Here is a 15373-nt window from a genome sequence, read left to right as displayed (position 1 = left end):
CTTGACAATGGTGATCTGTGCCATAGCGAACTCTGGCAGGAGGCCAGACGGTGCCATGGGTACGAGGATTGACGTCACAACTCAGGTGCCCCATGCTTTGCAGGTAGAGACATTGGTGTCAGGGACCTGGGTCTTCTAATCAGGGACTGAGGCTGTGGTGCCAGGGTCCGAGGCCCTGGTGATGGGGACCAGCGCCTGCGGTCCGGGGATGAGGAACATTCTGCCGCTTTAGGGGACAGTCCCGTAACTGGCTTGCCCATAGATGCCGGGGCCTTGGTTGGGTCCATCACCTGGCTTGGCATCTGCGGTGCTGGTCAGCCTACTTGCTCTTTGGCCGCCGGGCCCGCTTCAGGCACAGATGACCCTACTAAGGGCTGAGACTCTCTGCCGCTCCCAGGAGTTGGAGGTGGGTCCCTGGCTGGACTAGAGGGTCCAACTGCAGCGGTACACCTGAGCAGGTCCGGGGTGGGCACGTGGCCCAACGCAGGTCCTTTGCCTGAAGCCCCCTTTTTCTTCAGTGCCGCCTGCACAATGAACATGGCTTAAAGCCTGGGGAACAGGGCATGCCCTACTCTGAGGCGAAGTCCTAGCCAGGACTCTAACTCCTAAACAACTACTCTAATACTCAACTTAAAGATCAAACTAAGTATCTATCAATTAACAACAAAGGAGACAGAACAACTGACTGTAAGAATCACTAACACTCTTGTGATGCAAGACAAGATGCTCTGATCAACCATCATGGGTGGTAAGAAGGAAGTGAGAGGGCATAGGGTCAGCAGCACCTAATATACCAACGCATGAGTGTGGCACTCAAGAGGGCACTACAGCCGACTCTCTATATACTGCTAAGGCAAAAATCTCCACTGACTGCATGTGGGTACGCACACACCTAGAAGGGATCGACGTGAGCAAACACTTGAAGAAAAATGACTTTCTGTTCAGTTTCCTTGCTACTACTAAGTGTGGGGGAGAGGACCAGAAGACAAAGGTTTCACTAGGATTACTTACCCTCAACTCAGAAGAGGAAATTAGGAGTGCAAAAGATGTTTCTCCTGAATTTTTGTACTTTGGCTGCAAGGGGTTGCTGTTGTGATTGAAAGTAGTTGTCTCTTTCTCTTCCTTACTCCTCCTGCTTTCTTGCCAGCTTTTTCCCTTATGGCAAAGAAAGCACTTGGAAGGGAGGCAAAGAGAGCAGCTACAGAGATAAGATATATGTAATAGAACATGGACATCAGCAGGTAGGAAGAAATGGATCCACTAACAGAGCCAAGTTTTCGCATAAGGGGAAGAGGAAAAAATCAGAGCCATTACTTTTAAATAAAAAACATGAAAACACAGAGTTTTCTCAAAAACAAATGAGGCAGAAGCTGTCTTCATGGATGATGAGTTTCATAAGCTGAGACTATCAATGAACTTGAAAAACTTTGCAGGCCACCTATTCAAAAGTGGACAGAATCCCAATGGGAATATACAACTCGAAAAGAGCAAATACATCTAACCGTAATGGCCCTCTCCTATTTCTATGTTCTATATTCAAGGTGAAATGATACATGGCTTAGAACTCTCCTTATAAAAGTAGTTTTTAATATTCTTATTGTAATACATTCACCTTTTCACTCAGTTAAAAAAAAGTTTCTATGTTTTTATGTACAAAATTCAGAATCATTGCCATTAGGCAATGTTTTCATAGTATGCATTACAGGTCAATTTTTTTATTTTTCTGTATACTTAGTCTTTGAGGAAAATAGAGTTAATGTTTTCAAATATGAATGCTGCAAACTAGACAAAGGTTATGCAAATAAATTTGAAGTGTTAAGTAAACATTAGACAAGCCCTCCTAAGATATTTAGCTGTCAAAAGGATATAGACATCTTTGTCACAAACTTGTCATGGATATCATCAGGAGGGGGAAAGATCTTCAAATCCTTCTCAAGCTGTTGAAGCTGCCTTTCCATCTGCTTCAGGTTCTTCTCCAGGTTTTCTGCTGAGACTAAAATATAATATATTCATTCTCTCAACAGCTCAAAAAAGGAAAACTAGTAAGAAATGCCTATTTGTAAAAGATTTTTGTTATACCAATAGCACACATCTAATTCTGAAATGGAATTATATCAGATAATCACAGGGCAGGGATACTAGTTCATTGTATAATATTTATTTTTTCTTAATTACACAATTTCCTCACTGTGATTGGTTGTATCGATTTTAAATAATCACTGCATTTTTTCCTCAACCATGCAGTATGCAAAGCTGTATATTCTGATTGGTTCTTAATGGGTGTCAGCCAATCCAAAAGCAGGGTTTTGCATTAAAACCAAAAGTTTATTTTTAAATTACCTGTACTGTGAAAATAGCAATCTCTCGTCTCTGATTAATGACTATAGTAAGAAAGTTCAAGACATTTCCTTGCAATAAAGTTGCTTGCCTTAGCTTCACAATTCTGAAGAAAAAAACAAACCCTTCTAATATTTATATGAAACAAGGAGAGGAGAGAATTCGAATCCCCTAATATAGAGAAAATAGGGCTATTAAAGAGCTGAAAGAGAATTTCCTTTAAATAACAATCCACATTTCTGACTGATTGTTTCCCTCTCAGTTCAGATCTGAAGCATGATGAAAACTAACACACATTTGTTATTCTGAGGGAAAGTGCCCTGCCAATCAGAAGGGAACAACAGGGTGTTTGGGAGAACGTTAAGAGGGATGAAATGAGGAGAGAGAGATAAAACATGCGTAAGTTTTACTTTATCAGGAACAAAACGTGAATTACCTTTCAATTGTCTGGCACCCTAGTTTACATTTGGAATATTTAATTAAAAATGTCAGTACAGAAATGAGGATAGTTCCTGATAGCTTGGTAAATCATATCCTGGGCTCATATGAATTTGTGCAATCAAGGATATGGTTATCACATCACACACAGGAAGTAAGTAAGCTTCAGTCAACATTCAAATGTTCTTCATAAAAATAATAAAATAGATTATAAATAATATACTTTAATATGAGTCAGGAAATATTGACATTGTAGAGTTTTTCATTATCAGCTTGTTACATTAATTACAAAACCTAAAATTACTTACTATACTTATTAGAATTTCACACACATTTTACCTATGCAGCTTTTGAGGTGAAATTCTGAGCCTACAGAAGTCAATGTGAATTTTGCCATTGATCTCAGTGAGGTCAGCATTTCAACAATGGAGTCGAATGAGAGATGAATGGACTGAGAACGGTTCATAATACCCAGAAGTGTTCAGAATGTGTGACACATTCACTGGTTGCATATGCTTTCATAAAAAGTGGCATAGTCTCACTCATGAATTATCACCACACATCCTCATCTGAGTGACTACTAAGTAATGATCACCAGTAGATGGGCTGATTAATATGGGTAGTTAGAGAGACTACAGCTCTTCTAAGTGTATATCTACACATAAATTGCTGCTACACATAAAGCGCTTCAGTGAAGACAGTACCTATGCCAACGGGAGGGCTTCTCCAGTCATCACAGGTACTCCGCCTCCCTGGGATCCAGTAGCTAGGTTGACAGGAGAACTCTCTCATCGACCTAGGGCTATCTACACCAGGGTTTAAACATGTCGGAGAGGAGTATGGATTTTTCACATCCCTGAGTAATGTAGTTATACCAACCTAATTTCCTAGTGCAGACCAGGCCTTAGTAATAATGCTGACATGCACATGAATTAAGCTCTGTCTCTTCACAAATTTTAGAAGCAGGAATATAATAAGTCCATAGTTAAATGCCATGTTATAGTTATGTATAGCAGAAGAATGCAGGCCTTCAGGGACAGACACATAGTGAAGCAGACCAATCCAAGTAATCATCTCCTAGGAAAGCAATATTTGATATGATGCAGAGAAATTCCTCTGGCCAGATTTAGGTGACCCTCCCAAACCACAAACAAATCCAAGCAGGAGCTAACTTGAATTATTCTGATATATCACGACTTATCTTTCTCAGGACTTTGTTGAATTTAGTGAAGTGATGGGAAACAGAAAGGGAGGAAAGGTGTGAATGGAAACATCTCTCCTACAAAAGGATTATATGGAGAGTGAGTGGAATCTGCCCAATCTGTGTGATTGGTGTGTCTGACTATCTAGTGTGGTGGCCCAAGGTGTAAAGAACCACTTGGCTTTTCAGTGTTACCCTGGTCCTGCCTGTCTTTTTGGAGTGGAAATATAGGATCAGATTCTGTGCTATATATCCAAGACCAAAGAATCTGCAGCCCAGAACTAACGCCACCTTTGCTCCCTTTGAATCCCGGACTGTTCCAGGGCCTGGACAGCCCACTGACAATACAGACCGGGGGGTAAGGCAGGGGGTGTCCTTCCAGGGGTTCCCTATTAAGTAGAGGACTGCTTGCAATCTCTGCAGCACTATGGGCATGCCGTTCCCACCTGCCTCTGGCACACATCTCATGCTGCAGCTTGAGAATGTGACCTCTGGAGGCAATCATATGTCTTGTCTACCTCAATTCCTTTGCCAGGGAGAATTGTACCCCAGAGAGTTACATGGGTTTTCAGGACCTGTTACACCATTTTGACTCTTATGTGCCATAAAGGGGCTGCAGAAAGAGTGAAAATCTCCCCCATAGGATCACTTCCTTCTCTGAAACAAAACAGAAGATATTTGAACTGATCCCTAGAAACCAAGCTTCTCTTTAGACAACCACATTTTAGAAAAAATGGAATCCAACACCTAGTGTAATAGAGACCACTGATGACACATGAAATTAATTCTGCCAACCTGGTACTGCATTCACCTCTTCTAGCTCATGAATATTGGAAATAAATAAAATAGCACATAGAATAATTCAGAGAATGCCAAAATATATTATTGACATAGTACAGGAAAACAGAGCACACTAGGTATTTGAAGTAAAATATAGCTGCAGAACTATTGAGAAGACTTATCTCAGAATGACAAAGGAATTAATACTAATAATTTAAAAAAAAACAGCTGTTGCCTGACAGATAGTCTAGAGCTCCAACACAATGACGGGGACAAAGAACCCAAAAAGATATGAAAAAACACCCCACAATGGCCTGAGATGTCCATTAGCAACAACATGATAAGAGCTGGTTGGATAAAAGTGACTCACTGAACACATTAGAGGGCAGGGCCTGCCAAAACAGAATTCACTTTCACTTGCTGCTAGGATAATCTTTTCCTCGGGGACAACAAGGGGACTGTGTTCTTTTCTGGCTTTCCTGCTCTTTATCTCACTCTATCACTACCTATACCAGGAGTCGGCAACCTTTCAGAAGTGGTGTGCTGAGTCTTCATTTATTCACTCTAATTTAAGGTTTCGCATGCCAGTAATACATTTTAACGTTTTTAGAAGGTCTCTTTCCATAAGTCTATAATATATAACTGTTGTATGTAAAGTAAATAAGGTTTTTAAAATGTTTAAGAAGCTTCATTTAAAATTAAATTAAAATGCAGAGCCCCCCCTCCCCCTCGGACTGGTGGCCACGGCCTGGGCTGCATGAGTGCCGCTGAAAATCAGCTCGCGTGCTGCCTTCGGCATGCATGCCATAGGTTGCCTACCCCTGACCTATACCAAATGTTGTTTCTAAAATCTTAACGATCGCCCAAAGCTCTTACAATGTCACTCCTGTGAACCCCTGTGGTGGTTTGCCCTTACCTTCCACATTCAGTTTATGCTTTTTCAACTTCAAGGAATTTTAAATCTTCACAACCAACTTTCCCTGTGTCATTTACTCCCATTCCCTTCCTGTCACCTAAAGCTCCTCTTAAGATTCCATGGTGAATAGTCCATTTGAGTCCTTCCTCCTCTCTACTTGTAGAGCTCCCTTCCCTCCCTCTTTTGTCCACCAAATTATGTCATACGTCTCTCCTCACTCAAGTCACTGCTTACGGCTCAGTACCTTTCAACAATAACCAACCACTTATAGAATGTATACAGCAACTTTTAAAAAAATCAAACTGCACCACCTGAAAATTGATCCTTCAACTTATATATTCTATATTTGAACAGCACTATCTAATTTATACTATATATCCCTTGAGAAAAGCTCTGTGGCTTCCATTTCATTTGTTGAGCATCTAGCACATGCTTGGTTCTCAGTAAGTGATGAGCATGTACAGCTAAATTATTTAGATGGGGCAGGGGGAAATGAGAATGTTATTTCCACAGTGTATTTGAAACATTTCTCTGCTATTCTGGAGAAGTTCAGGACTGTTGTAATAAAGCACAATCATAACATTTTAACTGCCATTTAATGTGTTCACTTTTTAACTCACCCGCCATTTTCTCAATATTAAAGGTCTGATTCTATAAGAAGATGGAAAAAAATTATGTGAAGTGGATTTTTCAGTTACAAATAATAGAGTGATTCCTTACACTATCATATTTTAAAATTATTAGTTACAAAATGGTGCAGTAAATGGTAACCTCAAGGGTTAGAAATAATCAAAGGCTCTTTGTCTTATACCCTGAAATAGCAAAGCATCATCATTTGTACGCTGTGTGTTTAAAAGTGAAACAGAACCTTTAGTTTCATAAACAAAATGTAATGATTTCTGTTATTAGCACTAAGCTACTTTTTATGTTTACTCTACATTTCTTTATTGTATATCTACAATACAAGTATTTAAGTTAGCTTTCTTATCTGAAAAGAGTAATAATACTCAGCTCTGACACAGTCCATTATATATTGAAAACACTGTACAAACATGAACTTAATTAATTCATCACCATATCCCTGTGTGTCAGGAACAAGTAGCGTTATCCCCACCATTTTACAGCTGTAGAAACAGAGCAGTGAAAATGACTTGCCAGGGTGAATACAAATTGATATTAAGTAATTAAGAGTTTTTGGTTCTCAGTACTATGGTTTAGCCACTAAACATTTTTATACAGAATTTAACTAGATAAACTTTCCAATTTAACGTTCATTCTAAAACTCCCTGTAAGATTAACTTTTGCAGACTTTTCTAAATTAACTCTCAATGTCAGAAGACTGTTTAGAGGCAGATGGACAAGTATACATACAAAGATTTGGGTTCAAAAAGTTTCAAAATCAATCTCCATGTATGTATTTCAATATCAAATTACCGCACATAGTGAAATATGTGAAAATGGGGACTTAGTTAACTTGCACAAAAAGTACACTTTCCCTGTTTAGAGTTTAAGTTCAGCATTGAACGGTGTATTTATATTTCTATGTAAATATATGTACACTTTATATTGCTATATATTTCCCAACATGCAATTGATTGTTCAATGACGTATATGTTAACTGCAAAAATATTAAATCACATAAATTGTGAAATACAAATATTTCAATCTGTTCTCAAACTTTGGCAGAGAGCTTCTTGTCTCAAATACTAAAATTTTCAAAGAGCTTCCTTGCTTGGTCTGTTAAGATCTGAAAGTGTGGTTACGTAGGGCATAAATGGCAACTCGCCGGGACAGGGGGAGGGAGGGGGAGAGAGAGAGAGAGAGAGAACTTTTTTTTGCCACCAAATGATTTTCAAAATAGCCTCCTAGGTCCAAGGAATGGTTTTCAGCTGTTTATTACTTTCAAAATAAGTAACAGTTTTGTTTTGTTTTTAATCCTTCAGTAAGAATATCTGTTTCATATGCTTTACAGCGGAAATGACCTCCTTGTACAACTACTGCATATGTAGAAGAACACCTAACCTGCAAAATCCATTTTTTCCTTGCATACATTTAATAACAGCACATTGCAGATTTCCTTATGGCAGATTATCCCATTGCCTTATTGACCTCTCAGCAATTAATTTTAAATGTAATAGAAACTATCTTCTTCTATTTCTGGATATCTGATTCTCAGCTTTTGTCTCCTTTTGACCACTACAAATAATTTATCTTCTACTCTTTTATTATTGCCTTAGAGGCATATAGAAACTTTTGCCACTATTTGGTGAATTGCACAAATACAATTCTGTAGTGTCTGAAGTGCTTCTTGGGACCCTGAAGCAATTCTATTGCATTTTCCCAGCTATTATATGGCCTGATCAAATGCCCAGTGAAATCACTGCAAGCTTTCCCATTGACTTCAATAGAAGTTGGATCAGAACCAGTGTCTTTAATTTTTTCTACAATTTCATACTATCCCTCTCTTTGTTCATAGTCCTGCTTTACTGCCCAGATACCAGCCCATACCCATTCCTCTTCCCCCCCCCGCCCCATCTCTGCTCAATTTGGGGCACAGAGGAATATTCTGGGGTGGGCGGCCGAGCAGCAGTGCCAGGTGGCTCGGGCCAGTCCCATGCATCCGGTTTTCAATTTAGGGAAATATGGTCAACCTAGCAGCCGTGTATTTCACTTAGGTGACTCACATGCAGTACCCAGAGGAGGTGGGGCTCAGAGTCTATTTAAACAAGGACTGCAAGAATACCTTCCCTGTTTGCATCTACTCTGGATGCCACAATAATGGCCGGATTGTTCGCAAACATATGTATCAACGAACGGCTGGCAGCCCAGCAAATGTCCAATATCGAGACATCGCTTCAAAATGCATTGATGTAGCTTGCTCTCCCCTAGAACGGCTGTATACCTGTTCAGGGGGTGTAGCCGAAGCTGTTTCGTATGCAGTGTTGATGTAGAATTTATTCCCTTAGAGATTATCTGTGAGGGGACTGACTGCCCCTTCATACAGTCTGCATACGACACAAATAGACAAGACAAAGCCTGAAAGGGTTTAGTCCTGTTCAGATAATAAGGTGAGACATCATGTGAAGTTCAATGCATGAAGATACTGCTCTGCTGGGTATGAACACAGCTTTAGGAAAAAACACAGGCAAATACACTGCCAGGTTCAAATGAAAAATGTTGGGTGAGGCCACAATATCACTGTCTTTGAAAAACTGTGTATAAGGATCAGAGGGGTAGCCGTGTTAGTCTGGATCTGTAAAAAGCGACAAAGAGTCCCATGGCACCTTACAGACTAACAGACGTATTGGAGCATAAGCTTTCGTGGGTGAATACTAAAGTCGTCAGATGCATGTCACATACTGACGAAGTGAGTATTCACCCACGAAAGCTTATGCTCCAATACGTCTGTTAGTCTATAAGGTGCCACAGGACTCTTTGTCACTGTGTATAAGGAGGCTCTGCCATCAAAGCCTGTGACTTCCACACTCTCCTTGAAGAGGTCAGTGCCATGAGGCAGGCAGTTTTTTGACGCAAGAGAGGAACGGAGCAGGATGCCACAGGTTCAAACGGAGGTCCCATTAGAGCCATCAAGGCTGATTTAAGGTCCTCCAAGGGAGCTGATTTCTGCACTGGCAGATGGAGATGAAGAATTCCTTTTAAGAATTTTGCTACCATGGCACTGGAAAACACTGATCTTACATGAATGGGTAGATGAAAGGCTGAGATTGCTGTTAGATGCACCCTCATCAAGCTAAGTGTAAGGCCCAATACTAAAGATTTAGAAAATACTCCAAGATGTCCTGGATATAAGAAAGTGTTGGCTGAACTCCATGGGCCAATGACCACACTGAAAACTGCTTCCATTTTGCTAAAGAGTCCATTGTGGTAAAGGGTGTTCTACTGTTGAGTAGGATCTGTCAAATAGCCACTGAACATCGTTCTTCCTTTTTATTCACCACAAAACAGCTATGTAGTGAAATACAGGGACCTGACCATGGAGTGCTAAGTGTGACCATGATTCTGCGTGAGCAGGTCAGGATGGAGAGGAAGGGGTATGGGAGGCTGAATCGATAATGCGAGAAGGTGTGAGAAAACCAACACTGCCTCAGCCATGCTGTGGCAATGAGGATGAGCTTGGCTTAACCAGCTTTCAGCTTGAGGATAACCTATGAAATGATCAGGATCAGAGGAAAAGCAAACAGAAGAGCTGGTTGCTAGCTGAGGTGGAAGGTACCAGTCAGGGAGCCTGGACTGAGGCCCCCTCAGAAGCAGTACAGATAACACTTCCTGTTGTCCCTTGCAGTGAACAGGGTGATCATTGGGATGCCATTGCAAAGATGACTCAAAGAATGCTGGACTTCAGTGACCACTCAAGACTCAGGTAAAAAATCCTGCTAAGATGGTCCGCGAGATGATTCTGGACCCCAGGCAAGTGGTTGGCCATGAAAGCGATACTCACTCTAATGCAGAACTGCCACAGTCTGATTGTCTGCTGGCAGTGCATCCTGGTGTATGCTCCTCCTTGCCTTTTCACATAATACATTGTGGAGCTCTGGTTGGTAAATATGTGAACCACTGAACCTTTGATGCAGTCTAGAAAAGTGTGACAGGCATTGTAGATTACCCGAAGCTCCAGCACATTGATATGCAGTGAAGTTCCCTGCTTTGACTACAGACACTGAACCTTCAGTGAACTCAGATGCATAGATGGAAATAAACATGTTTTTTCCTAGTGGATGCCATCTTCCTTGATCACTACCACACAGCAAATCTGTCATTATAATATGACTCCAAGTGATACCTTACTTCTGAAAAGAAGGAAAACTTGAGACTTCTCTTAAAAAAAGAGCCATTTGATCTGTACCTGAGAGAGAGAGAGAGAATTAGTGAGCTGCATAACTTCTAAATTGTCTGGGTTGGCAAAATTAGGAATGTCAAAAGATCAGTAGACTCTCCTTAATTAGTAGAAGCAAATTTGCCTAACCTATAAAAATCACCTAGGTTTAGTGAACTGTTTTATGTGCTAAGCTTGGCTAAGACCACTAGATATATAAGAAGCCATGATAAGAGTACATGAAGGATTTCCTTAAGTAAAGGTGGAAAGTAAACACTATCTTTGTACCTTTAAAGGAAAAAGGTCAAAAAGCACACAATAAAATAGTGGTTAAATGTTGCAGAAAAAATCCATTTTGAGTTGCACCTAACTTTGAAACCCAGTTCATCATGCCCTAAGCCAGGAATCACTTGAAAAAAAATATACGTGTGAGCAACCTAATACACGATAGCATTCTTCACTGTAGTATAATTTGTAACACAGTTTAGCTGCACGCTGCCTATTTCAAAACTTTAATAGTGTCCCTACTCAATGGAAGGTCTGAATGTTCAGAATCTTGAAAATCAGGCCACTTATTTGGGTGTTTAAATATAGATTTAGGTGCATTACTTTAGGCACCTCAGCTTTAAAATGTTGAACTATGTTCTTATGTTGTTGATTTAAAAAAAAGAAAAGAAAAGAAAACTGCCAGCTTTAAATTTTAATTTTCTGCTTTTGTATGTATCTGTCACATTTATGTGGGTTTTTTTTTTAAAACGAAGGGGAGAAATAATTTTGCAATTTTAATGAAATGCAGATTTATTCAAGAGGTTGAAACAAAGCTTTTTTTTTTTTTTTTTTTTTTAATAAAAGCTTTTGAAAAACCTAACGTTACATGACAGATACATACACTCTGGGGTTTGTTTTCCTCTACATAATAATGCCTAGTGTCAATGGCAATTATGCATACAGACACATGGAAAGAAGAACTTATTTATAACTTCCAAGCTTGAACATTTTTTATATACTAAGCCAGGTTTTAAGGTAAGGAGATTTTTTAAATTATTAATATAATCAAACACACTGTTCTTGGCACTGTACTATAACACAAATAGTCCCTACTCCAATAATTTACACTCTAGTGGTACAGATTCTGTGAACACTTACAAATATTAGTAATTTTACTCAAGCGGGTATTAACATTCAGTTAAATGGAAGTACTTGGTGAATAAAGTTATTCACATGTGTGTTTACAGAAGCACATTCCAATAGTTCAAGAAGAAAGGGTGCACTGGAGGAGGGAGCTAGATAGCAGGGTTTTGTTTTTTTTTCCTTTTTATTATTTGCATTTTGTAGAAGTACAGGCTCATTCTTATGTGAATTTTGGAAGAGATGAGTCACAAAGGAGATACATGACCAAGGAAAAGGGGTGAAGGCTTAGCAAACTGAAAGTGCATGGAAATAAGTATGGAGAAGAGAGAGGAAGAAAAATTAGTGAGGCATCAATGCTCCAATAATGGGCACAACTGAAGAGTTTGGAGGATATAATACATTCCAAGATATAGGCTGGAATGGACTTGTCATGCCTACGGGTAAGGAAAAGACATTTGATTTTTGCATGATAAACAAGGGGAGTCTGTGGAGGGATTAAAAAGAAAAGAGGCATCAGGATCAGATCACTGGATGAGAAGAAAAAAATGGCAGCACCATTTTGGATCAACTGGAGTGGGGAAATAAGAGCACGAGAGCGATGTGGCAGAAGTCTACAAGACAGGAACTGATGATATAAGCCAACAAAGCTTTGTACAATACCCTTTAAACCATCTGGAATCAGGTTTATTATTTAACAATATACAATCACAAGTGCAAAATTACATTCACAAACTCTAGATTGAATTTTCAGAATCATACATTAAGCTACTCCTCTTTATTCTCTGTGATCAAAAGATATCATTTGTGATCCACAGACACCCAAGAGTTCTGAAGGAACTCAAATGTGAAATTGCAGAACTACTTTGTAACCTATCATTTAAATCAACTTCTGTACCAAATGACTGGAGGATAGCTAATGTGACATCAATTTTTAAAAAGGGCTCCAGAGGTGATCTCAGCAATTACAGGTCAGTAAGTCTGACTTCAGGACCAGGCAAGCTGGTTGAAACTATAGTAAAGAACAAAATTTGTTGCAGAAATGTCAACATGAATTTTGTAAACTGAAATCATACCTCACCAATCTACTAGAATTCTTTGGGCAGACGGGAGGGTCAACAAGCATGTGGACAAGGAGGATCCAGTGGATATAGTATACTTAGATTTTCAGAAAGTCTTTGACAAGTTCCCTCACCAAAGGCTCTTAAGCAAAGTAAACAATCATGGGATAAGAGGGAAGGTCCTCTCATGAATTGGTAACTGGATAAAAGATAGGAAATGAAGGGTAGGCAAATATGGTCAGTTTTCAGAAGGGAGAGAGGTAAATAGTGATGTCTCCCAGGGGTCTGTACTGGGATCAGTCCTATTAAACATATTCATAAATGACCTGGGAAAAGGGGTAACAGTGAGGTGGCAACATTTGCAGATAATACAAAACTCCTCAAGATAGTGGAAGATGACATGTAGGTAGAGCTGATCTATGCCTACTTTGCTTCAGTCTTCTCACAAAAAAATAATGTGATTGGACGACTAGCAAAGTTACAACAGACAATAAAGGGGAAAGGATGCAGATTGGGATAAGTAAAGAACATGTAAGAAATTTTCCCAACCGGTTTGAATGAATTCAAATCAGCAGGTCCTGATGCTATTCACCTGAGGGTACTGAAGGAATTAGCTGAAGAAATCTCAGAGCCACTGGCAATAATATTTGCAAACTCATGGATGACAGGAGAGGTCCCAGGAGACTGGAAAAGGGCTAACATTGTGGCCATCTTTAAAAAGGAGGAGCCAGGGAACTACAGACCAGTCAGTCTGACTTCAATACCTGGAAAGCTACTAGAGAAATGTATAAAACAAGGGTAGGTAACCTATGGCACACGTACCGAAGGCGGCACGAGAGCTGATTTTCAGTGGCACTCACACTCCCCACGTCCTGGCCAACAGGCCAGGTGGCTCTGCATTTTAATTTAATTTTAAATGAAGCTTCTTAAACATTTTAAAAACCGTATTTACTTTACATACAACAATAGTTTAGTTATATATTATAGACTTATAGAAAGAGACCTTCTAAAAACGTTCAAATGTATTACTGGCACGCAAAACCTTAAATCAGAGTGAATAAATGAAGACTCGGCACACCACTTCTGAAAGGTTGCCAACCCCTGGTATAAAACATTCAATTTGCAAATATCTGGAGGAAGAAGGGGTAATCACTAGCAGCCAGCATGGATTTACCATAAACGTATCATGCCAAACCAGCTTGATTTCCTTCTTTGACAGGATAACTACTTTGGTGGATAGAAGGAATGCGGTATCTATCTTATTTCTATCTTATCATTTGCCCTTCTGTTTTCTGTGTTTGTGTCTTGTTTTGTCTTCTAGGAAACAGGATGGGACTTAAACAGCCCCAGCCCATCTCAACTAACATTTTCTCTTTCCACAAAAAGAAAATTATTACCTAGGAGACTGTCAGACACTCTTTTTCTTTATAAAAACTCTCTATAGCTAAAGGGAAAGGAAATAAGTGACACTGATAAAATGAAATCCTTACTTTCTACTTCACATTTCAAATGTTTTAACTATATGTTCTTTAATAAAAATTAAAAAGATGTTGAATGGTGCTTGTTGCCATAGAACTAATCAGGTTGAGGTCTCTGTACTAGAAACCCCCAAGAAACCTTGTTTAACTATTTAGTGTTGCACAGTGGCAGGGTAATGTTAACATCTTTGACTCTCCAGGCCCATTAAGTGTATTGACATTTACACAGTGGAGAGGTTCTTTCAGCTGTATATTACATAAGACATAGTTAAGCAAGTAAACACAAAGCTGAATAGTAACATACATAGCAGCCTTAAGTACTTCTAATTATTTTTTTCTCAAGGACTCCATGTTCTTTACAGGCTTTCTAATCAGGCAAGCAACACTGCATAGGAAGAGTGAGCATTTCTTGGAAGAAGAAATAGCAGACTGCTACCATAGGGCTTTTTTTCTTCTCTCCCCCCGCCCCCATCCTTAACTCCCTCTTGCATTGCCCAAGTTTTACATCATGATCCACATAAGAGCAATGGCCAATAGACTGATTATTGTTACCAATAAGAAGTATTCTGATCACTACTCTCGGATCATTTTTTGCAGGATACCCAAAGAGACTATCTGAGAAACATCTGCCACTGGCATGTTCCTTCATATTGTTCTTATAGGGAATGCACATTCTTTTTTTTATGCTTAACAGGCCTCTCTGATGCAAATAAGTTTTCACTTAGACAATGTGCACAATACAGAAGAGAGTTTACAGACTGCACATTAAAACAAAACAAAACCTTTTTGATTTCCAGAGCTGCTTTGTCACACTTGGATTCTGTGCTCTAAGGTATTGTCTAATTTTAATATTGACAATGAAAAAACAAATCAAAATGGGAGTTAGTTTAATGACTTCACAGATAAACTGGAACTGTAATGAAAATAATTAATCTTCTTTGATAACACATTGATCTTTCCATCTTCTATGCATGATGTGTCTGTATGACTGTCAAGTGTCAGCTCCTGAATATACATTGGTACTTTCAGAACAAGGTAGACCTCATTCATACCAGGTAAAAAGACCTAGGCCATAGGAATTCAGCACTCTCATTTCTACTCCTGTTCAGACCTCTCAGGTGGCTGGGGGATGGACCCTTCAAATCCTATCCTCTCAATGATACTTTGGGTGGCACATTTGGGTGTTCCCATGCCCTCTGT

General features: G+C 39.5%; 1 protein-coding gene across 4 annotated transcripts in view; it reads right to left on the bottom strand.

Annotated features, from left to right (window-relative positions):
• Positions 1–15373, bottom strand: part of DIAPH3 (diaphanous related formin 3) — a 509860-nt gene that overhangs the window by 181200 nt on the left and 313287 nt on the right. For all 4 annotated transcript variants that reach the window (XM_045012145.1, XM_045012154.1, XM_045012162.1 and 1 more), the window contains one exon: positions 1869–1993. In XM_045012145.1, the coding sequence (XP_044868080.1) occupies positions 1869–1993 (125 nt within the window). The remainder of the gene's footprint in view (positions 1–1868; positions 1994–15373) is intronic.

Source organism: Mauremys mutica, chromosome 1 (genome assembly GCF_020497125.1).
Source record: "Mauremys mutica isolate MM-2020 ecotype Southern chromosome 1, ASM2049712v1, whole genome shotgun sequence".
NCBI lineage: Eukaryota > Metazoa > Chordata > Testudines > Geoemydidae > Mauremys > Mauremys mutica.
The sequence above is the reverse complement of the archived record's forward strand: the minus strand, read 5'-3'. Positions and strand labels throughout refer to the sequence as shown.